At 38.8% G+C, this 25258-nt stretch overlaps 1 protein-coding gene and 1 long non-coding RNA gene across 2 annotated transcripts in view; one reads left to right on the plus strand and one right to left on the minus strand.

Annotated features, from left to right (window-relative positions):
- Positions 1–23658, minus strand: part of LOC116084265 — a 34239-nt gene extending 10581 nt beyond the window's left edge. The window contains exon 1 of the long non-coding RNA XR_004116057.1: positions 23606–23658. This is a non-coding gene — a long non-coding RNA (uncharacterized LOC116084265). The remainder of the gene's footprint in view (positions 1–23605) is intronic.
- Positions 1–25258, plus strand: part of Dennd6a (DENN domain containing 6A) — a 50303-nt gene that overhangs the window by 12793 nt on the left and 12252 nt on the right. The window contains exons 4-14 of the mRNA XM_031361114.1: positions 7170–7282; positions 8316–8396; positions 11386–11491; positions 12843–12922; positions 14027–14089; positions 15093–15148; positions 16349–16471; positions 16816–16911; positions 19599–19693; positions 23312–23377; positions 23645–23709. Of these exons, the coding sequence (XP_031216974.1) occupies positions 7170–7282; positions 8316–8396; positions 11386–11491; positions 12843–12922; positions 14027–14089; positions 15093–15148; positions 16349–16471; positions 16816–16911; positions 19599–19693; positions 23312–23377; positions 23645–23709 (944 nt within the window). The remainder of the gene's footprint in view (positions 1–7169; positions 7283–8315; positions 8397–11385; positions 11492–12842; positions 12923–14026; positions 14090–15092; positions 15149–16348; positions 16472–16815; positions 16912–19598; positions 19694–23311; positions 23378–23644; positions 23710–25258) is intronic.

The raw sequence follows: 25258 nt of genomic DNA on the forward strand, positions 1-25258 counted from the left end.
ACCAGACTGGCCTTGAACTCAGAAATCCGCCTGCCTCTGCCTCCCAAGTGCTGGGATTAAAGGTGTGTAACTTTTATTTTTATAGTTTATTTTCAGTTCAAAACTTAAGAATTTGCCTGGAATTGTGCAAAAGCAGTAGAACAAAATTTTTTTTTTTTAAAAAATGATGTGTGTGTGTGTGTGTGTGTGTGTGTGTGTGTGTGTGTGTGGCTGCACATGCCGTGGCTGGCATGGTCAGCAGAGCACTTCATAGAAATGATTCTTCTTGCCGTGTAAGTGGGATCCACAGGTCAATTTCCTGGCCTGTGCAACAAGTGCCTTTACTCTCTGAGCCATCTTGCTGGCCTAAGATTCAAACCTCTTGCTAGAGATGACATTGACTTGAATCAGGATAAACAAACTTTGCTAAATAACTTCTATAGTTTTCCATATATGTTTACCTTCTCATAGTTTATTAAGTCTAAAAGACTAATAAGTTTTTAATGTGTCTGGACAGTTTTCTGCAATTTAACCTTTTAAAATTGTGTACAAGTTCCCAGATCTAGCTCCCTTTTGGGTGTTAATATTTTCTGTAAATTTTTCAGAAACATATAAAATAAATCTTTTCTTTTGCTCCCTACCCTCCATTCCCATCAAACTTTTGAGACAGAGTTTCTCTGTAACTACTCTGGCTGTCCTCTAATTCACTTTGTAGACTAGATTGGCTTCAAACTCACAAAAATCTACCTGCCTTTGCCTCCAAAGTGCTAGGATTAAAGGTGCACCACGATGCCTGGCTAAGTGTTTTTGTATTTTAATATTTTATTGTTATTGTTGAATTTAACACACAGATCCTAGCTACTGAACCCCAGAGACTATGGGAAAACTTTCCTTCTCCTTTAAACAAGGCTAAAGCTTTAATTCCATTTTTGACAACCTTTAAAATTTTTAATTATTTGTAGTACTGGGAATTAAAACTTTGACCTTGAGCATGCCAGGCAAGAACTACTTGAGAGGCTTTTTTGTTTTGTTTTGTTGGTTTGCTTGGGTTTTTTGGGTTTTTGATTGTTTGTTTGTTTATTTAGAGATAGGGCTTTACTACATAACCCTGACTGTCTTGGAACTCACTATGTAGACCAGGCTGGTCTTGACCTCCCAGAGATCCTCTTGCCTCTGCCTTCCAAGTGCTGGGGTTAATGACCTACACCTGGCACTTGATAGCCTTTTTAATAAATTATTTAATAGTATCTGTGTAGGTCATTTTGTTTCTATAAGTTTAAATTCAAGTGTAAATCTGTAACAGTGAATTAGTTAAATCACTTTGGATCTTGGTGGGTTGCAACCGCATACCCGCCCAAGAGCTCTCTGGATCTGTGAGTGAAAGACACTCATATACCAGCTAATTTTGATATGCTTGACTAGCTCAAAGGCTGGGCATTTCTAATCCTCCCTGTGGTTAGCATACATTCTCCTCTCCAACTTTACTGACTCAACTTGATAAATCAACATTTCATCTCTGCTACCCCAGACCCAATTGGGGAAGTGGCCACTAGGGTCATTTTCCTGAATTCTTAGTTGGCTGGTGCTTTCTTTCCTGCAGCTATGACATCTAATCCTTATCCCTCTGAGTTAAGGTGATTCTCTGTCTCTCCTCTCTCTCCCAGCCCCTTGTCTTACTGCCCAGCTATTGGCTGCATGGCAATTCTTTATTATCAATCATACCCAGCTTGGGGCAGAGACCCTCAGATCTGGAAGCACAGGTTTTTGGGAGCCAAAATAAGACAAAGCATTAGAACCAATTCCCAACATAAATCTATATAAGTAAAAATTCTAATATTTTAGGCATATGAATGACCTATAGATTTTTTAAAAGTATCTTTTTAATAAACTGCATATCAAATGAACTATAGTTCATTTTACCCAAAGCCTCGTTGGGACATATTAGTGAAATTGGCAAAAGATCTTGAAAGCAGACTTTTATGGTCTAACAGATGATCATGATCTGGAGAGCATTTCAAAGGCCAGAGCTCTAGTGACTATCCAAACCACTGTTTTTCCTCTGTATTCTCCAAATGGAAGTTATAATTACTCTGCCAACTTTGATTTAAAATTTCCAAAGTAGCTTTTATTGCTGTGGAAGGAAATCTTGGCACAGCAGAGAAGACTTTAGGAAAGAGTCATAAATCAGGGCTTCCTTCTTCTGATACACTCCCCCCACACACACACATACAAAGTAGAATAGCATTTTAGACTGTATGAAAACTATACAGAAGAAAATGTTTTTGTTTGTTTGTTTGTTTGTTTTTTTGACAGGGTTTCTCTGTGTCGCCTTGGCTGTCCTGGAACTCACTCTTGTAGACCAGGCTGGCCTCGAACTCAGAAATCCGCCTGCCTCTGCCTCCCAAGTGCAGGGATTAAAGGCATGTGCCACCACCGCCCAGCAAGAAAATGTTTTTACAATTCACAATAAAGTAGTTTGCCAGCCCTAAAACCCTCTGCTTGTATACACCTTAGATCTTCATGAATTTAGAAAAAAACTTGGGCTGGTCCTTGTTTCTGTTCCATGCATTTTTTTTTTCTGAATATGAATTTAGAGTGTGCTTGCTATCAGCCACAAAAGGCAGACTTTTCCCTCATTTATACCATTATCATCAACTGAGTATAGGTGTTCCTTCAGCTTAAGCTATGTTGGATATTCAAGGACAGTAATTTTCATATTTTAAATATGTCAAGGGAGACAACATAGGCTCAGTAGAGTGAATGTTAAGTAGCAGTAATTCAAGGAAGAAACAGACCTTGTTTAGACTCGGTTTGCAGACAATATTTGTGCCCAGCAGCAAGGACATTGTAGTATACTGTATACTCCCTAAGTTAGCTGTGCTGAAGCGCCTGGTTTTGTTTTTGTTTCTTTAATTTAATATATGTATGGACCAATACTTTTGTAAAATACATGCTACAGAAAATATCAGAAAAATGAAATTTGAAAAATATTAGTAAAGCAAAGCTATAAATTTATCACACTAATATCAGGTTGCTAGAAAAGCTTTTGAGTGTATTCAACTTACATATTTATTTGGTCACATGCCAGTAGCCAGTTTATGAACTGGTGTTAGTGTAGAAGCTACACTAACACCTATCTACACTTCTCCACTGCTACATTTCTTGCACACTTCAACACTTGAACATTTCCGTGTTTCTAAACTTCTGCACTTGTGCACTTCCATATGTTTGTACTTGTACATGTCTGTACTTCTGCACTTGAGAAGATCTGACCTAAAGTACTGTCTCTGAGCAATTCCATCTTAGCCACAGTAGTCACAGCAAGGGGGATGAGTGCAGAGATTGGGAGGATGCAGAGTGGAGCCGTTGTCCTTTGCTGTTGTGATGGTCATCAGCCTAGCTTAGGGACTTGGTGATGTTCTTTCCATCTTCCTAGTTCTGGGGTTACAGGTACATATCAATATGCCTTGCAATTGGCTAGTCTTGAAGTTTTATCATGGTCACATGTACTCTATAGTATACACTATAGTTACACTATACCCATGTTTGTGATAATGTAGAAATAGTCTTTTAAAGTTGTCTGTGTCATCAAGAAAAATACTTAATCTTTTTTCTTTACTCTTTGAGTGACTGTTTTGGTATAAGAACATTCTCTATCTTCAACTTTGCTATCTCAGTTCAGGTAAAAGAAGCTTTAAAATTATTCTATACTAATCCTAAAATGGAAGATCTATCTGCTGTTTCTCTGACATTCTTGTAGGAAGAACCATTACTGAAGGCACTGGTACTTTTTGAGTGGACAGTTTGGCCAGAGACCAGTAAACTGAACAACTCTGACCTGAAGAGCTTGGCTTTTGAGAGAGGCTTTTGTTAGACAAAGAAAAGCATTTTCAATATCTGTTCTGATTATCAGTGAAATGATATGTAAAAAAAGCACAATAGCTGGGGCTGGGTGGATGTGTCAGTAGTCATAAGGACTTGCTGTTTTGTAAAAGGCTCAGGTCCCATTTCCAGTACCCACATGGTGGCTCACAACTGTTTGTAAGTTGAGTTTCAGAGGGATCTGATGCCATCTTCTAGCCTCTGTAGTACACACATGCATGCAGGCCAACACTCATACAATTAAAATGAAATAAACCTTAACAACAACCGCTTGGGGCTGGTGAGATGACTCCTGTCTGTAAAGGGCTTGTTATGTTCACAGGTGTGTATTTGTGCATGCAAACTACACTTCACATAACGTGCTGTTTACTCATAAAATACAGTTCAGTCTGATGGGATAGCTCACTTCATGACTACAGAGAGAAAGCAGAGAGCACAGCAGAAAGAAGTTCAATGCAGAGACGTGCTTAGGGGCATGCCCCAGGGTCATGCTTCTTCAGGTTCCACTCTATCTTGCAGTTTTCAGAACCTCCAAAAATAGTGCCATCAGCTGGGGACTTAGCGTGCTAATAAATTAACCCTTTGTGGGAACACTTTATATTCAAACTGTAGCATTTTCTAAAGGGAAAGTCTGAGTCATTGATATATAAGTTTAACTAAAACAGTACTAGACCATATCACAGAGCATTTCTCTCTACTTAAATTGGTAAGCAAAAATAGATCTGGGTATATGGTATATACTTGTAATCCTAGAGCTCAGGAGACTGAGGCAGGAGGATTTTGAGTTTGATACCAGCCTTGACTGCTTGGTGAGTTCTAGTGTAGACTTTGTTTCAAAACACAAAGAAACTCACTTTCTTTCATTTCTTCTCTCTTGTAGCAAAGAAATATTAGTGTCTATAATTGCCATTAGGTATACTTAAATAATTTGGCTTTTAAAAAGGTTGAACAGATTGTGAAGTTTCTGTTTCCTGTTTAGAATGTCATATGAGAAGGAAATAAAAGTAGTTACATATATGGTGATAAAAAATTTTGAGCATTATTATATTAATTCTAACTTATTACCTGGGAAAAAAATCTAAGTGATGTTACTGCAAGTATTTAAAATTTGATAACATAATTATAAAAATTATTACTTTGTGTATACATGTGCACGTATATACCTGTTGGTGGGTATGTGCCAGTGTGCCACCATGCACGTGTCAGGTGTCAGTTCTCTATTTCTACGGGTTCTGGGGGTTGAACTTAGTTCATCAGATTTGAGTAGAAAACATTTTTACCAGGATTAGCTGTTTTACCAGCTTGTGTGTTTTAGTAAGCTAATTTTTAGAGTATTAATAGTTTCTTAAAGTAATTATTGCCTGACAAATTTAATTAAAATTTGCATTTCAGGAGACTTGCTAAAATGATTAAAGTTGAAAATTAATTGTTAATTCAGATGATTAAGATGATAAGTTGATTTTGGACTCTTACTGAATCTTATATGGTGTGTGTTATTAAAGGGCCTTCTCATTGTGAAATGTAAAACACACTCAGGACCAATTAGTAGAACATTGTTAACACCTCAAAGCCCCCCTCAAGCCTCTTCCCCTCCCTCCTCCAAGTGTAACTGCTTTTATATTTTTCATCATCATCATTATCATTATCATTATTATTATTATTATTTCTAATCACTGCTCCATGTATCCTAAACACTGCTTTGTCTACTTTTAAAAGTTTATACATTTGGAAACTGGTGTGTAGTTTAGTGGGGTAGTGCTTACGTAGCACACAAGAATACCTATCTTTAGTGCCTTCACTACTTAACGTGATGGCATGACTGTGATCTCAGCACTGGGGAGCAAGGGACAGGAGGGTCCAAAGTTCAAGGCTACTTAGCAAGTTTGAGGACAGCCTGAGCTACATGAGACCCTATATAAATGTAGCTTTTATTCTTCCAATCTAATTGTTGTCTGGGAGACTTACTGCCTCTGTCTGCTAACCTAGGCCTAGTCTTGGAAATTTCTAGCCTCTGTACAGTCTTATCTAGACCTAGAACATTTTCAGCCTCTGAGACTTACTGCTGAATAAGCTCACCCTTTCTTGTTCTTTCTGAACTCTAGCTGGCTGGTCAACTCAGCTGTTCTGGCTCAAACTCCTCTCCAAGCTGACTCTTTCAAATCTGACTTCTCTCAACCTCTGACTGAATTGCTCTGCTTGGCCTCATACTAACTCTGGAAATCTGTCCTAATCTTCTGGCTCCTTCTCATTCTCTGGCTCATTCTGTTCTCAGCTATGTCTAGCTTGCTCTTGCTTCACCCTGTCTCTGTAAAACTCTCCTGGTAAAGCTGCCTTCTCTCTCTCTGCACTGCCCCTCAAGTAGCTTCCCTTTCCTCTCTCTTCTCATGAGAGTTGAGCAGATTCTGTTCTGTCAAATCTTTATCTGATTCATCATTTTGTCTGCCACTCCATTAAATATCACTTTAAAACATGCGTGCTTCCTTCTACAAACTAACTTTACCTTCATTGTTTGGGATTAAAGGTGTGTGCTAAGGCTGACCACAAGTAAAAACAGATTTTTCCAGTAAACAACACAATCTCGAGGTTCACAGTGTGGTCAAATACCCTGCAACTCTATATCAAAAAGATTTTTTTTTTAAATGTATATAGACGAGTATGGTGGCACATGCCTTTAATCTCAGCACTTGGGAGGCAGAGGCCGGGGGATCACTGAGTTCAAAATTAGCCTGGTCTACATAGAGAATTCAGGATATCCAGGGCCACATAGTGAGACGCTATCTCAAAAACAAAACAGAGAAAGTTTATAAAGCTGTAGATTGAAACAAGAAGTAGTTGTAGGTGTGGGGGGGGGAGCGTCATTTGTTTATATATGTAAGACAACATCATATGCTGACAAATTAAAAGAAAAAAGAATGGTACTGGGAAGAGAAGTAAGTAGGAAACTAAAGAGAATTGGGAATCAAGATAGAGTTTACCTCTAACTAGCAAGATGGCCTGCAGCAAGGTCAGAATTTCTCTATTTTATTCTTTTCAAGACAGGGTCTCACCTGGTAGCTCTGGCTATTCTAAGAACTCTTTATGTAGACCAATCTGGCCTTAGATTCAGAGACTGCTTGCTTCTGCCTCCCAAGCACTGAGATTAAAGATGTGCACCACATATCCCAGAATTTTTAGCCTTTTTTTTTCTTCTCTAAAACATGAAGAAATGGATAAAAATTATTTATAAGGTTCTTCCACTGTGATATTGATGAAACTGGATAAATGTCACATGAAGCCATCTTGACTCCTTTTCCTTTTTGTTTTGGTAGGTTGTCTTGGAGATACCCAGTTTTGTTTTAGATTCCGCCAGTCTTCTGGGAGGAGGGTGTCACTACACTGTCTTCTTGATGAATTTGACAAAGATTTACCAGTTTACTTAAAGGTGGGAAAGCATCCATGCGAGAGGAAGCCCTGGCACTTGTTCCTTTAGAACTGGCATACTCAGTCACCTTTGATAACATTTCAGTGTTGTTTGCCTTTGGGGGTTACTTTATTATCTAGCTGGGTTTCTTTCCTTTTCTTTCTTTCTTTTCTTTTTTTTTTAAAGATTTATTTTATTTATTTTATGTGTATGAGTACACTGTAGCTATACAGATGGCCGTGAGCCATCATGTGTATGGTTGCTGGGAATTGAACTCAGGACCTCTGCCTGCCCCACTCGCTCCGGCCCGAATTCATTGTACACCAGAAGAGGGCGTCAGATCTCATTATGGGTGGTTGTGAGCCACCATGTGATTGCTGGGATTTGAACTCAGGATCTTCAGAAGAACAGTCAGTGCTCTTACCCACTGAGCCATCTTGCCAACCCCCTAGCTGGGTTTCTTAAGTAAGGGATGAGGATTCAGCATGTAAGTGGAATTGACTCTAAAGTTACTGTTCTGGAAATGATGCCATTATAAATTGTAAAACGGACTAGCATGGTGACGTGCTTTGCTTGGTCGTGATCTGTTGATATGGGCAGGTGGGGTGCCATTATATAATAAATACCACCATCATATTTAAGTGGTCTCCCTGTGCCAGTACCTCACATTTTATTATAACATAGAGGATTTACTGCAAATTTTAAGGAAACAATCTAGAATCGGAGAAAATTCTGAATTTGATGGTTTTCTGATTTCAATTTGCAAGTCTAGATGTGAATTAAGAACATAAGCTGATGAGTTTCTAGGGAAAGCCCCACCTCTAGTTCTTAGGTTGTAGTTATAGTCCCGGGCAGGTGGGCAGGTTGCTTATTCTGCTGGTTGCTGCTTGTTGGTAGGATGGTATCACTAACTTTTGTATATCACTTATTTATTGACTTGGGTTACTAAAGAAGCCCATTGTTACTGTTAAAGGATATCTGTGTATACATATGTACACACACAAATACATTGTATGTACATACACACACATAAATTTTTTGTCTTCTTTCATAGAAAGATCCTGCATATTTTTATGGATATGTGTATTTTCGACAAGTTCGGGATAAAACTCTTAAAAGAGGCTACTTTCAGAAGGTAATTTTTATGTGCACTATTAAAGTGTTTTATGTTGTTATGACTAGGGAAGCGAGAGCTGGACTTAATGGTGCCTACCTGTAGTCTGAACATTTCAGAGGTAGAGATAGAAAAATCTGGAACTTGAGGCCTACCTGGGCTACATAGGACCCTGTCTCAGTTCCCCAACCCCAAAGTAGAAATATTTAAACTTAATCATGTCTGAGTTTTTGTTTTGCCTGGGCTTTTTTATTATAGGCACCTGCCCCATTTTTATTATTATTTACTTACTTACTTATAGACAGGGTCTGACTATGTATATAGCCCTGGTTGTTCTGGAACTTGCTGTTTAGACCTTACTGGCCTTGTGCTCACAGAAATCCATCTGCCTCTGTCTCATGGATGTTGAGATTAAAGGTGTATGCCACCGTGTTCTATAATTTTAAATTTTTTTTATTTATATATTTCATGTATGAGTGTTCTGTGTGCATATATACCTGTATGTTAGGAGAGGGCTTCAGATTCCATTACACATGGTTGCAAGCCACTATGTGGTTTGCCGGAAACTGAACTCAGGACCTCTGGAAGAAGTGCTCTTAACTGCTGAGCCACCTTTCCAGCCCCCATATTCCATAAATTTTAACTATTGAGTTTTTGCTGACTTTGTACTTTTAGAATAAGGGAGAAAATAAACAAATTGTAATAGTCTTACAACCCATGAAAACCTGCAGATTTTTTTTAATGAGTCAATAAGTAAAATTTAGCAACATCTTAGTCCTTATTGCTTCTAAACTAAATATACAGTCTTTTTTCATAAGTTAAATGAAAAAAGGAAAATTCCAATTCTAATGTCAGATAAGGTAAAAAGCAGTTTGGAGGATGGAGAGGTGACTTAGTAGTTAAGAGCATTTGCTACTGTTACAGAGGACACAAGCCCAGTTCCGAGCACCCATATTAGACAGCTTACAAGCACCTATACCCAACTCCAGAGGATCTGCAGCCCTTTTCTGGACACTCACACATACACACATAAATAAAAATAAAATCCTAATTAAAAAGAGCAGCTTTCAAGGAAAAAAACCCTACATTCAAAAATCAGTGTCCTTTGACTCTAAAGTGATCATACTGAAAGTTGTAATTTTTAAGTCTGTAGCTAGGCTAGAACAACTGGACTGTAGAACATAATAGACATAGAGATTTGGACCGAGCATCACAGTTTGTTTTTCCTCAGTAGAAAGATTTCATGTGACAGGACACTGATGGCACACACCTTTAATCCCAGCACTTGGGAAGCAGAGACAGATGGATCTCTGATTTTGAAGCGAGCCTAGTCTACAGAGCCAGTTCCAGGACAGTTAGGGCTGAACAGAGAAACACTTTAAAAAAAAATAATACAGCTGGGCGGTGGTGGCGCACGTCTTTAATCCCAACACTTGGGAGGCAGAGACAGGTGGATTTCTGAGTTCGAGGCCAGCCTGGTCTACAGAGTGAGTTCCAGGACAGCCAGGGCTACACAGAGAAACCCTGTCTCGAAAAACCAAAAAAGAAAAAATTAATAATAATAATAATAATAATAATAATAATAATAATAATAATATAATAACAACAACAAAATAATAATCATAAAGAAAGATAGACTTCATGTGGCTAATTTTGATATATGTTGTATACAGTAGGTAGGATCTTAGTTTGCTTCTATTGCTGTGATAAAATACCCTGACCCAAACAATCTAGGAGAGAATAATAGCTTATCTTAGCTGTGGTTCCAGGTTACAGTCCACCATTGTGGAGAGGTTACAGTGGCAGTAGCATGAGACACTGATGACTTGTATCCACAGCATGCTCAGCCTGTTCTTTTCACTCTTAGACAGTTCAATATCCCCTGCCTAGGGAATGGTTTCACCCTCAGTGGGTGAGATTTCCTACCTCAGTTAACATAGTCAAGAAAATCTCCCACAGACATAGGCCACCCTGATACAGAGGACCATTCATTGATATTCTTTTCCTAGGTGGTTATAGATTGTCTCAAGTTGACAGTTAAAACTAACAGTTATACTTGGCTTTTAAAATTGTCCATGATATATTAGTTTGTTTTGGGGGAAATTGCTTTACCTGAAGAGCAGGAATATCTGAATGTGCCTTTAGTTCTTAAAGCAGTGGTTCTCAACCTTCCTAATGCTCTGACTCTTTAATACAGTTCCTCGTGTTTATGGTGACCTCAATATAAGTTATTTCTGTTGCTACTCATAACTGTAATTTTGTACTGTTATGAATCATAAAATAAATATCTGATATACAGGATATTTAATGTACTACCCCTATGAAGGTCGTGACCCACAGGTTGAGAAATACTGTCTTAAATCTTAATGAGATTAAAGTTTTTCATTTTTCAGTTATGACTTTGTATTTTCTTTTTAAACATCTGCTGTTAAAAAAAACAACTTTGGGACTGGTGAGATGGCTCAGCGGGTAAGAGCACCATCTGCTCTTCCGAAGGTCATGAGTTCAAATCCCAGCAACCACATGGTGGCTCACAACCACCCATAATGAGATCTGATGCCCTCTTCTGGTGAAGTCTGAAGACAGCTACAGTGTACTCATTTATAATAATAAATACATCTTTAAAAAACAAAACAAAAAACCAACTTTGCCGGGCAGTGGTGGTGCACCCCTTTAATCCCAGCACTTGGGAGGCAGAGGCAGGCAGATTTCTGAGTTCGAGGCCAGCCTGGTCTAAAGAGTGAGTTCCAGGACAGCCAGGGCTATACAGAGAAACCTTGTCTTGAAAAAAAACCAAAAAAAAAAAAAAAAAAAAAAAAAAAAAAAAAAAAAAAAAAAAAAAAAAAACCAAATAAAACAAACAAACCAACTTTATCAGTTTCAAAATCTATACCCTTTTTTGCTGAATTTTAGTTCATTAATAGTTGTTCATGCAAAATAAATGGCAAACCTAAATTATAATCATTACATATTCAAAACAATAAAACCTTTGTCCCCTTTCTTTCCTCAGTCATTGGTTTTGATCAGCAAACTACCTTATATTCATTTTTTTCACACCGTACTCAAACAGATAGCACCAGAGTATTTTGAAAAAAATGAACCTTACTTGGAAGCAGGTAAGTTAAATATTATATGAGTTATGTACTGTGTATGTGACTCTATATGTGTGAGTGTGTGTGTGTGTGTGTGTGTGTGTGTGTGTGTATCTGTCCATGCATGTTCACATGTTTTCAGAGGCACATGTGTATGGCAGTGCACATGCAGATGTGTGTGGGAGCCAGAGGTGAATCTTTGGTGGTGTTCTTCAGGAGCCAGTCACCTTGATTTTTGGAGTAGGGTCTCTTACTAAGACCTGAGGCATTTTAATTAGGTTAGGCTGACTTGCCAGTGAGCCCCTGCGAGCCTCCTATCTTCTCCCCAGTGCTTGAATTATAACCATGCATCATTATCTTATCTGACATGTTTTTGAGTTCTGGGGATCAAACTCAGTCCCTCATGCTTGTGTGGTAAGCAGTTTACTGATTCTTCCTGCCCAAGGTATGTTCTCTTTTCTTTTATATTTATTTTTGGTTTTCACCGACTTATTTATTTACTTGTTTATTGTTTGTGTGTGCGTGCATGTGTATGTACATGTGAGTAAAGTGTCAGATCCCCCTTGGAGCTGGAGTTCCAAATTGCTTTGAGCTGCCTGACATGGGTTCTGGGAACCAAACTTCGATCTTTTGATAGAGCTATTATCACTTTGAACATTTGAGTCATCTCTTCTCCACCAGCACCCCAAGTTATGTACTCATAAAGAAAGAGTTTTAATAAAGCTAAGATGATACTCTAAAAAAATCAAAAGAAGATTTAAGACTTACATCTTAAATGATGTGAGACAGATACAGAACATTTGGTCTGGCATCTTTACCTATAAATACCAAAATGCTATCTGGTCCTATCAACTGTAATAATATAAATGGTGTCTGTTAGAGTTAGTAATAAGGTTTTGTACTGATAGTTCTTGGAGTATCATTGAACAGAAATCCAGAAACAGAAACAGTAGTTAAAAAATGAATAGGAAGTCTGCCCTTGAATCTACTTGTCATTCAACAGGTTTTCTTCTTAATTAAAAACATTTTTATTGGTGGTGTTTGTGCCACACGTGTGTGCGTGTCTGAGGGGAGGCCAGAGAGGGCATCAAATTCTTGGAGCTGGAGTTGTAGGTGATTGTGAGCTTGCTGACATCAGAGCAGGAAGTACTCAGAACAGCTGAGCCATCTCTCCAGCTCTCATTCAACAGTCGACCAATAGATATCCTAGAACATAGTATTTCTGAAAGAATTATAAATATTTTATCAAATTTACTTTTGTCTGCTGATATTATTAACATATTTCTCCCATGTTACAAAAACAGCTCTAACTCTCAGTGTCCATTTTAAATATTTTAATTTTCCACTTAACATTAGTATTTTGTTCCATTTCCAGCTTGTAATGATGTTGACCGATGGCCTGCCCCAGTGCCAGGGAAAACCCTGCACCTGCCTATCATGGGAATAGTAATGAAGGTAACAGCTTACCATAGTCTCATCTGTCTGCTCTGAAGAACTATAGAAAGCTCACTCACACATGGGTGTTGTTTTAAACAACCTGATGACATTTAGTGATGTTTATGCCTTCACTGTTGTTATTGCTGGGAGACATTGCAAATATACCACAGTTAATCCTGCCTGACAGAATCCTTCATCTCCAGGCCCCTCCAGCCAGGCAGTGCACCTAGTGGATTAGTGTAGCAAGGTTATCCCTGTGGAGTATGCACAGATAGAAGTGCCTCCCTCTAGAATCCTGCAATGGGTGGTAAGCAAGAAAAGAACACTTATAGTCTTGGGTGTGAATTGCTGAAAATTGAGATAAACTAGAGAAGTCTTTGGTTTTTTTCAGCTCTAAATGATCTTTTAACATTTAGTGTCAGACCAAGCATATTTTTCTTGGAATTTTTTTTGTTATGGTGAGGATTTTTTAATTTTTCTTTTTATTGTTTTTCTCTCTGTGTATTGGAGATTGAACCCAGGGCCTCCAAAGTGTTAGGCAAGTGCTTCGCCTCTGAGTTACATTCCTATCCCATTGCTTTGTTTTCAAGGAATTTGAATTTTACTTAGAGATTTTGTATGTATGCATTCAAGTTCTTTGTAATTCATGCCTTTGTGACTTTGGACTTACTCTTAACATTGTTCCTTCTTTAGATTTGCTTGTTTTGTATTTGTATTCTCTCCCCACCCCTTCAGTAAACATAATAATACTACTGATAGCACTGGGTTGAGGGTTCCCATTGTTTCCTGTGGGGTTTATTCAGAAGTTTGGCAGGCTTGAGAGGGTGTGTTTGGGTGTGTGTGTGTGTGTATTTGTGAAGCAGAGACTGGAAAGGTGAGCAGGAATCCCTGTGAGACTGCTGTCCTGACTTTGTTTCCAGCACGTTTGCTTCTATGTTTAGTGATTTCCATTTGCAGACATGGGAACTTTAGTTTCCCTACGGCTGCTGTGACTAAGAATGAATCTCCTTAGCTCTAAAACCCCACAGGAACACTTGGTCTATAGAGCACTTTCCAAGTGCTGAGTGTGCTAGGTGGAGCACTTGCTGTGCAGATGAATAATAGCTCCTCTCTGTCTTTAAGGTTCGGATTCCCACGTGTCATGACAAGCCTGGGACCACGCAGATGGTGCAGTTAACTCAGCAGGTAGCATGATGCTAAAGTGACCATGGCACAGCCTGGGGCCTGGTCACTGAAACACCCATTACTTTTAAGTTAGTTGGTGATAAACTTTCTAACATTTCATGTTAGAAATGTTACTACCTCAGTAGGTATGGAGAACCCAGTGTTCATGTTGTAATTGTAAGGACTAAATGACAGTAAACACTTTAAAGAAGGTTTAATTCTGGCAAAAGCTGTTCTCTTAGAAGAGTAGCCAACAGAATTCTAATTTTAGACAGATCAGTCAAAAGGGTTCTGGAGCTTTTCTTTTCTGAAAGCTGTTTCTGTTCTTCTTGGTTTGAATGTTTCCTTTGAAATACTTGAGCTGTTTTGTTACCATCTCCACTGTGCTTTGAGTAAAGCTACAGGACAGCAGGAGACCTGACTGCTGGTTACACATCTCCTAGTGTCGATGGTAGGCCAGCTTTGTACAGCTGTGACCGAGGCTCACATGTGGCCTACCCACAGTGTGTGTGCTTTTCTCTGCTGTATTGTTGGAGACTTGTAAGAACCATTCTCTCTGGCTGCTCCTGGAAGAAGAGCAACTTGTCAAAATGAACTGAGTGATGTGACTCTTTGGTTGTGAGATAGTTGTGTTGTTATTTTCATTTACTTACTATGTATTTTGAAACAGGGTCTCACTGTGTAGCCCTGTCTGGTCAGGAACTTGCTAGGGAGGCTGAGCTTGAACTCGCATCATTCTCCTGCCTTTGCTTTTGAGTGCTGGTTTACAGTATAGTCATGTATCATCATGTGTCACATTTGGCCTAAAATAGCCAGATGTGGTGGTACACACCTAATGTGGTAGTACACACCTAATGTGGTGGTTCCAACACTAATCTCTTGTGAGTTCTCTGTTATCCTGGATTACATGGTGATTTCCAGGACAGCCAAGACTATACTGTCTCAAACAAAAACAAAAATCAGTTTCTGTAAATTTTAGTAACATCTCCCCTGCTTTTCTTCTTCTGTTTTTTTAATCCTTTAGGCAGATACACACACATCTATTATTTTGCCTACTGTTCACGAGGTGGATCTTTTCAGGTAAAGAATAAAAAAGATGCTAACTACTTTGTCTTTATAATTTGTGATAATTGTTACTTATGGAAAATGTGAATTAAACTGGAAGAAAATACTCATTATGGACCCCAAAGGTTCTTGAAAAGTTAAAAAGCAAATATTCATTGTGTTTTAATGGTAAAGTCCAGTGGTTCATCCTGGCTGCAAGAAAATTGAGATGTGCATTAGGTGCTACTTGGTTAAAACAGACAGTTTTTTGTTTCATTTGGTATGAGAATTGTATTGTGGTGATGCTAGAAAAAGTAGAGTTTGTTTTTTTAAGTTGAATTCTAAATTTGGGGGTGAAATATCACAAAATTTGTTCATTTTGTTAAAAAAAACTTCAGTAAGAAAAAATAGAGAAACAACAACAAATACTATTATGTTTTAAAATTTTTAAAATAAAATGATATACTCTAGTATTTGACAAAAGAGGAAAGATGCAAAAAGAGAAGCTAGCACTGTTTATGCACTTTCTCCAGAACAACTGATCACTGCCAAGTCACAGATCTGAGAGTGTTCATGATGTATAGCCCAGCTCGAAATGCACTGTTTCCAGTTGGCAGTGATGTCAATGCTTGGTTTTTCTGTATAGCCCTAGCTGTCCTAGAACTCATTCTGTAGACCACTGGCCTAGAACTCATAGAGATCCTGCTTCTGAGTACTGGGATTAAAGGCTTATGCCACTGCTGCCCAGATTTTTGGTTTTGTTTTGTTTTGTTTTTTTGTCTTTTTGTTTTTATTAGTTAAAATTAACTAGCTTATTTTTTAATCTCTTAAATTTATGTCTTTGCACTTACATGTTTTTTAGTTTGGGGGAGTGTTTGTTTTTTAACTACACTTTTGTTATGCTCTTCAGAATACTTTTTTCTCTTCTCTAATCTGTTAGGGAAAATTGCTACCGAAGAAGGAAGAAAAGTAAATAAATAAAGGTTACTAAATGTTCAGACTTAAACACACTAACGGAATTGTGTCCTCAGAGCCTCACACCTGGCTTTGTGTGGGTGCCTGCGTGTGTGCGTGCATAACTGTCTGCACGACCACATTCTGAGTTAATTTTTCAGATCAGGCTGTCAGGAGCAGGAAGAATTTGTATCAATGTGAAGTTCTTAGGTTGATTCTTTAGGAATTTGAAAGGCAGAATTGGATAAGCACTAAGGTATTTCTCCTGTGTAAATTTTCTAGGTGTTTCTGCCCAGTTTTTCTTCACAGTCAGATGCTTTGGGAGCTGGTGCTATTGGGAGAGCCCCTTGTGGTAATGGCACCATCGCCGTCAGAGTCTTCAGAAACTGTACTGGCCCTTGTTAAGTGAGTGCGTTTGGCTCTTGATTCTGATTCTTGCAGTATTTTCAATCTGTGATGTTCCCCCACTCACCGTATCAATCTATGCAACAACTTTCTCAGAATGTGTGAGAAGATTGAGTCAGGTTCAGTTAGAGCTGAAAACAGGTTTTTGGTGCTTTGAATAACACACACACACACACACACACACACACACACTCAGTTGCATGGAGTTTCATCTTGATAAATTTCAATTACTATTAGAGACTAGTGCTTACATAATACTGAAATAACTTGTCTTTCGAGTATATATCTGGATGTCTCATGGCTGTGGAGTGGAGCCTTGACTTCTGTTTGTTCCTATTCTACAGCTGCATTTCTCCATTAAAGTACTTTAGTGATTTTCGACCTTACTTCACAATTCATGATAGTGAATTCAAAGAATATACTACCCGTACTCAAGCTCCGTGAGTAACTTTTGTTGACTAAGTATTATCGTTATTACCAAGATTTTGTAGAATTGTATGATACATTTTATTGTATAATAAAATTTTAATTTAAAATTTTGATTTACTGAGGTTTGGGGAGCTGTTGGAAATAATTTAAGATTTGAAGAAAATAATCATATTCTTTCCATTAAGCTCCTGTTTTATAATTGTTTACCTTCTTTCTTAGCTTGAGTTTTAGAAGAACAAATATCATTTCCATTTATTTTCTTTATTTCTTGATTTCCTGCTAGTATCATAATATCTGCTGCAGGCTAACTTTGTCTTTTTTTTTTTAATAGAACTTCTCTTTTTTAAATTTATTTTGTCTTTTGTGTATGAGTGTTTTGTTTGCATGTATGTCTATGTACCACATGCATGCATGTGCACAAGGAAGCCAGAGGGTGTCAGACCCCCTGGAACTCAAGTTACAGGTAGTTGTGAGATGTCGTTTGTGTACTAGGAAATTACCCTGAATGCTCTGGAAGAGAGCAGCCAGTGCTCTTAACCTCTGAGCATCTCTCCAGCCCCCCAGGCTAACCTAATATCTATCAACATTTTCTATTTATAAGATAGAATTTCCATACACAGCTCACACTGGCTTTGAACTTGTGATCCTTTTGATTCTTCTGCTTCAGCCTCCCCTTTAAAATATCTTTTTGTTGTTATTGTTTGTTTGTTTGGTTGGTTTTAACAGCTTTTTTTCTGTGGCCCTGGCTGTCGTGGATCTCATTCTGTACACCAGGCTGGTTTCATAACTCAAGCAATCCAACTGCCTCTGCCTCCTAAGTGTTAGGATTCAAGATGTGTGTCATCACTTCCTGGCTCCTTTAAAATACCTTAATCATGATCCTCCTGTCTCCTAGCTGTGTGGTGTTATATTTTAATATTTTGTGTAGACTTCCTTCTCTGCTGTTCCCTTAAATGTTGATATTATCAAAGACTGTGTTCTGGGTTCCTCTTTCAGACAGATCATTTTTTTCTAAATAGCCTTAACAATATCCATGGTCTCTGTTAAGACGCTATAGTAAGGCAAGGAGGTGGCTAAGCAGGTAAAAGTACTTGCCATGCAAGCCATCAAGTGTGAGTTCAAGCCCCAAACCATGTACAGAGCTGGATGTAGTGGCATACATCTGTGGTCTAAGCACTCCCATAGTTAGATGGTTGGCAGAGATAGGAGAAACCCCTGGGAGCTCTGGGCCAGCTAGCCTGTAGTCTGTATTGTGTTAGCAGACAGTGAAACACCCTGCTTCAAAAGGTGAAAACTCTCTTCAGGTACCATCCCCAGCATGCCATGGTACCAGAGAAAGGCTCTCTCTCTCTCTCTCTCTCTCTCTTTCTCTCTCTCTCTCTCTCTCTCTCTCTCCCTCTCTCTTTCTCTCTCTCTTTCTCTCTCTCTCTCTTCTCTCTCTCTCTCTCTCTTTCTCTCTTCCCCTCCCTCTCTCTTTCTCTCTCTCTTTCTCTCTCTCTCTCTCTCTCTCTCTCTCTCTCAATCTCTCTCTCTTCCCACCCCCCGACACATACAGACACATACAGTTAACATTTAGTTCATTGTAATGAATTTTAAAGAGCCTATATTAACTTGGCATGATAATTCACAACTTGAAATCTTAGTGCTTGAGAGGTTGCACAGGAAGACTGTGGAAGAGTTCAGAGTCACCCTGGACTAACTACAGAATAAAAATTTAAAAGCTCCTATAGTAATGATTGAAATAGATCTTTGTATCTTAGATCTTTTCAACACCCAGATCTCTGTGTGGTGCTTTTGTTGGTGGTAGTATAGGATGTTACTCCCATATATCCATTCTTCTTTTTGAGAGGGATCTCAATCCCTAGCACTGTTGGCCTAGAACTCTCACCTTACAGATCAGGTTGTTCTAGAACTTGTTAATGTAGTTCAGGATAGTCTTGAACTACTGATCCTCCTTCCTTTTGGTGCCCAAGTGCCACCATGCCCAGTTGCTCTTCTTTCTCTTTACCCTCCCACTCTGCTCAGGAATGCTGAAGTGCTTGTAATTATGTGTGTAGTTGTGGGTAGAGACTGATCAGACCTCACTGTTTGACATGAATATTCCACATTGCCCTTACCTTCCTTGGTAAAGTGCTCATCCTTCATGTGTGTTCTCTCTCACATCTTTGGCATCTCTGTCTTTGAAAACCCTGGCAGAGCATATCTTCTCCTTGGGATTGCTGAGCATCTTATTTCCCTTTCAGTGTCTTCTAATTGTTTCCATCATGACTGAGTATGTATGCCTTGATACCTTTATGCTGTTTAAGAATCATGTCTTTGGGGGAGAGATGATGTAACAGTTAAAAGCACTGGCTGCTCTTCTAGAGGACCCAGGTCTGATTCCTGGCACCCACATGATGTTCACAACTGTCCTTAACTCCAGTTCCAGGTGATCTGATGCCCTCTTCTGACCTTCTAGGGCACCAAGCACACACATGATGTACAGACATATATACAGGCAAAATACACATAAAATAAAATGAACAAATCTAATAAAAAAGTCATATTTTTTATCTTCATGTGTCTATTACTGAATATGTTGCCTTTTCATGTTGTGTAATAAATCAAGTAAAGGGAACAATACTCACTATATTGTTCACTCAGAAACTGTCACCTATTCTTCTGTGATTTAACATTTATTTGTCTCATTTTTATGCAGGCCCTCAGTCATCTTAGGAGTAACCAACCCCTTTTTTGCTAAAACACTACAGCATTGGCCACACATTATTCGAATAGGAGATCTTAAACCTGCAGGTAATGTGTCCCCTTGATGTTCATAGTGTGTGATGGGACTAGGTAACTCTCCTTGTGTTTGTCTCTTATGGTTGACATTGTTGGTAACATTCTTGGAGACAGCCTGGATAAGGGCCTTTGGAAAAGAGTATAACTTCTTACTAAAATGGGCATATGTCCTACCCCAAAAGAAAGCCCAAGAAAACTGAGCTTTTTATTTTATAAACTACATAAAATTGGGAATTCTAGTTCTGCTTGTGGAAAATCTTATAGAAAACTAAAATGAGAGCCAGATGTCATAGTGCCCATGTATAATCCTAGCACTCAAGAGACTAAGGCAGGAGGACTGAGTTCAAGGCCAGCCTGCAGTCTGTACTACATAGTTCCAGGCCAGCATGAGCTTCATACTAGAGACCCTACCTCAAAATAAGGAAGGAAAAAAAAAAGCTAGAATTATTCCAGATTTGGCATGAAATTCTCAGGTCTTATGGTTAAATGCTGTATAGTCTTGTGCCATTGTATTGACTGAGGAAGTCCTCACAGATGGTACTTTCTCTGAGAAAAAGATGTGTAGTGTTTGGTTTCTTGGAGGAATTTAGTAGGTGTTTATTACAAGAATAAATGAATTCTGAGATTGGGTGTTTACTTTAGATGCCAATGTAATGACTCCCCTAACATTTATCATGGTCCTCTGTTGTTCCATTAGTTTTCTGAGAGATACTAATGATAGTTCAGGGAACAGCTTGCTTTACTCACAAAAGGTTTTATAGCTTAGTGGGTTTGTTGGCTTTTTGTTTTGTTTTGTTTTGTGGTTTTTACTTATGTAGAATAACATGATTTACTGTAATACAATACAGTGCTATTTTCTTTTATTTCCTATGAAAAAGATTCCTTTAGGGATATAAGTAGGAAACTTCTGCCAGAAATCATGTTGACATAGTATGATTAGAAAAGGGAGCCGGGCATGGTGGCACATGTTTTTAATCCCAGGATCCCAGCACTTGAGAGGCAGAGACAAGCAGATCTCTGTGAATTCGAAGCTAGCCTTGATATTCTTAGCAAGTTTTAGAACTTGTCTCTAAGTAAATAAATAAGAGAGAAAGAAACAAACAAAGGAAGGAGTGAGAAAGGAAGAGAAATCCTCATAGGTGCTGGAAAGATGGGTCAGTGCTTAAAAGCCCTTGCTGCTCTTGCAGAGGGACTGGCTTTGGCTGCCAGCACTCACACAGTGACTCACAACCATCTGGAACTTCAGTTCCAGGGGATGTGATGCCTCCTACTGATATGTGATGTGATATGTGGATACCAGGCATATACATACATGCAAGCCAAACACTTATACATGTAAATAAAAATAAATCAATTGATTAAAAATAAAGAACTCAGTATATTGTTTTCCAGAGTTGTGCAGTAATGAACCTTCTTACTGTTAGTAGATGAAGATTCCCCACGTTTATATCCTTATTGTTTTCATTATAGCCATTTTTTGTTTTTGTTTTTTTGAGACAAGGTCTTTATGTAGCCTGGATGTCCAGGAACTCACTATGTAAACCAGGGGCAGTCTCTCTGCTAGCTCATCTACCCTACACTGACTTCCCTCCAGCCCCCACCACATGGCTAGCTCTTTACCTTGCTCCACTCAGATTACCATTCCATGCCCTCTTTGATCCTCTTCCTGCCTCTGCTTCCATCCTTCTTGTCTCTCTAGCAGAGGCATGGTTTTGCTAGCTACAAATAGTTTCTGCAATTGTGTGACATTTGGAATTCTGGGAACTTTCTCAGAGAGTATATGAATGGTAGGGCCTGAGAGGAGGGATTGATGGGTTGTTGGTTGTTTAGAGAGGTTGGTTATGGTTTGTTAGTAGAAGAAACACAAGGAAAGAAACTAGATTCAGGGATATTTCTAATAACTTCCTCCACTCTATCTTTGTTTCTTTCCTACCTAGTAGTTGTGGGCTAAAGGGGATGGGAAGGTGTGGGAAAAAGAAGAGCCCACAAAGAAGAGAAGACCAGCTACAGAGTCCTTTTAGGCACCAGTTTTTAGTTTTGATGAAGTTCATCATATCTAACTTTTCCTTTATTTCTTGTGGATTGAGAATCACTTTACAAAATCAGATTTAATTTTACAACCATGAATGTCTGGATTGTGTCTTATGGCATTGTTTGGCTTCTTGAACTCAAGACGCCAATGCATATGCTACACAGGTTGTGCAGCATAAAATTCCATTGGGGATTCTGGCTTTGAAAACTTAAAACAGACAGAGTTTATAGAGCTACAGAAAAAGCATATCCTGTGAGCCCCAGAGGGAAGGCATGGCAAAACAGAGTATGTCTTTTGGGCTCAGGAGTTTATAATTATCCTATTATTGTTGTTGAGTTTTAACACTGCCAGTAATTAGTCCTGATGGAGAGAGTTTCTTTTTCTGTGTTTTTTACCTACGTGGTCCATCCACTTTATACTAGATGGAGAAATAACGCCTAAGGATGATGTCCTCTGAAGAAAACACAAGTTGTGTTGGTTTATATTGGCTCTAACTGTAGACTGTTCATTTCTAATCACAAAGTGGATTTGTTTATTTTACAACAAGAAAGGTAAAATATTTGGCCTAGGTTAAGATGTATGCACAAATAATCAAAGGTGCATTAAGATGATTATACTAATGTGAAGGCCCTCTTTTTTGTCTGTTAGCATCGGGCTCTGAATAACTTTGTAAATTAAATATTTATAATCCCAGATCTGGGGTGTTTACTTGAGTTGGTGCCCTTTCCCAGAGCTGTCTGGCATCCATTTTATGTTTTTAAAACAGTTGAAAATTTTGTGCAGTGAGTGTTGCTCAGGTCCCCCTGCCACTCCTTCCATGGATGGCTAGCACTGGGGCTCTGAGTCTGTCTTACACCCAATGAAGTCCCTGAGTCAGTGAAGCCTGGGGGTGTGGGGGGGAACAACTGGCGAGATGGCTCAGCGAGTAAGAGCATTGACTGCTCTTCCGAAGGTCCTGAGTTCAAATTCCAGTAACCACATGGTGGCTCACAACCACCCATAATGAGATAGGTTGCCCTCTTCTGGTGCTGTCTGAAGACAGCTGCAGTAAATTACACCAGAGGGAGCCAGGCCAGAGGGAGCAAGCTGACAGAGGTCCTGAATTCAACAGCAGCCACACACATGATGGCTCATGGCAGGGGCGATGGTGGTGCACGCCTTTAATCCCAGCACTTGAGAGGCAGAGGCAGGCGGATTTCTGAGTTCGAGGCCAGCCTGGTCTACAGAGTGAGTTCCAGGACAGCCAGAGCTAAACAGAGAAACCCTGTCTTGAAAAAACAAAAATAAAACAACAGAGTGAAGCCTGCTACACTGCTGGGCTTTTGTCATTTCCCATTTTAAAAATAAGACAGTATTTTCATTAGTACCAAGAACTTAGTGACAATAAGAAATAGGAAAGTTCCTGCTAAATTATTTCTTTCCCTGGCATTTAGTTTTTGTTGCACATTATGTTTTAGCCATAATATATGAGTCCTGAAGCATGTATGATTGTAACTAAAAGTATTAAGATGTTGATGATGGAATTTTGTGCATGCCAGGCAAACATTCTATCACTAAATTACAGCCCAGTTTACAAGAATTTTTGTTTTATCTTTCAGGTGAAATTCCTAAGCAAGTTAAAGTGAAAAAGCTGAAGAACCTGAAAACTCTGGATTCTAAACCTGGTATTGACTTTTATTGATGAATTTTCTTATTTTGTATCTACTTGTGCCATAGTGCATGTGTGGAGGTCAGAGGGCAGTCTGGGAGAGTTATTTCTCTCTCTCTACTATGGATTCTAGAGATGGAAGACATGGAGTGTGGCTTGCACAATCACCTTTCCCCGCTGAGTCAGCCAGTTTATTAAAATTAATAAAAGCCCAAGCTCTTATTAATTTTAAGTATATACTTACCTAGGCTGTTGGGTTTTTCTGTTTATCTTCTTTTCTTAGGAGTTTATACTTCTTACAAGCCATATCTAAACAGAGATGAGGAGATCATAAAACAACTCCAGAAGGTAAATATCTGCTCATATTATTAATTTACATCTCCTCGTTGGGGTATGTAATATTTAGTCAGGCAATGTGTGGTTCTTGTTTTGTTCTTGTTGTTTGTTTTTATGTAATAATGTGAAGTTGAACCTCACTTTTTAAACCCTAAAGTGCTGATTGAACCTCATGCATGCTAGGCAAGGGCTTCACCATTGACATGTAGCTGGAGCTTAGCATCTTATTTTTAATTCTTTTAGCCCTGGCTGGCCTATAACTTACTATGCAGACCAGGCTGGTCTTGAACTTGTAATCTTCCTGCTTCTGCCTCCTAAGTACTGTATTACAGGCATGTGCCATCTTGTCTTGGCTTGGATTATCTTTGAAAAATTAAAAAATTTCTGTGTGCTTGTGTGTGTGTATGACTCAATTCTCTCTTTCCACCTTTTATTTGGGTTCCAGGAGAAAATACCTTTACTCATTATGACATCTTGCTAGCTCTGATGCATACTTCAGCCCCAAATCACTTTTAAACCCAACCTTAGGTTTGTATGTTGTTGTTCAAATTTGTAATATCAGCACTAGGAAACTGAGATGGAAGGATCTAAGTTCTGGCTAAACAGTGAGCCCTTGTCTCAAAAGTAGGCACATAGGTGTGGTGAGATGGCTCACCAGGTGATGGTGTTGGCTGCCAAGCTGACAACCTGATTCAGTCTCTGGAAGGGACCTACATGCTGTAACGAGAGAATTGAAAACTAACTCCCACAAATTGCCCTCCACACATTTTGCTGTGTCGTATGTGTGTGTTTCTTCCCCAGTCATACACACACACTGCTACATACAAAATAGATGCATAAACCTGAGTTCAGTTTTAGGATTTCCATGATAAAGAGAGAACTGACTCCTGCAGGTTGTCCCCTGATCTACACAACTACTTCTTGGCACACATGTGCACATGCACACATACAAACTAATGTAATGACCAAGCCACCTCAGTCAGTCAACAGGGTCTCAAGGGAGGGAGTGAAGATTGAAAAAGAAGAAAAACAGACAAAATTATAATATGACTCCAGCCAATGCTGAGGCTGAAACAGCCCTATTTATCTCCAGCTTGCTTTTATATCATTTTAGGTATCTCCAAAAAACATGGTCAGTTCTTAGATCAAAGACAAAGTGATAAAGCGAAGTAGTAAACAAGGAAATCACACAAGATAGTAATCAAGTAAAGTAGTAAGCAAAGGATCACACAAGGTGATAAGTGAGTGAAGCAGTAAGCAGAGCCCCATAGTCACTGTTTCTAATACTCTTGTCTGAGCCCAGTAACAAGTGACAAATTTCTAGAAGCGGCACCAAAAGCCCTCCCCAATGTAATAAAAGTTTTTAATTTAAAAATAATCAAAAGACAAGGGGCTGCAAAGGTGGCTCAGCTGGTAAGGTGCATATACACATAATCAAGATGCCAGCGCATAGACTTGAGTGTTGGCTCTGTAGATACGGAAAAATGTCAGTCATTCTGGAAACCTAGACATTGTGAAAATGTCATTAATAGTAAGAGAAAATTTGGGGGGCTTTTTTTTT

This window comes from Mastomys coucha, unplaced genomic scaffold (assembly GCF_008632895.1).
Source record: "Mastomys coucha isolate ucsf_1 unplaced genomic scaffold, UCSF_Mcou_1 pScaffold9, whole genome shotgun sequence".
NCBI lineage: Eukaryota > Metazoa > Chordata > Mammalia > Rodentia > Muridae > Mastomys > Mastomys coucha.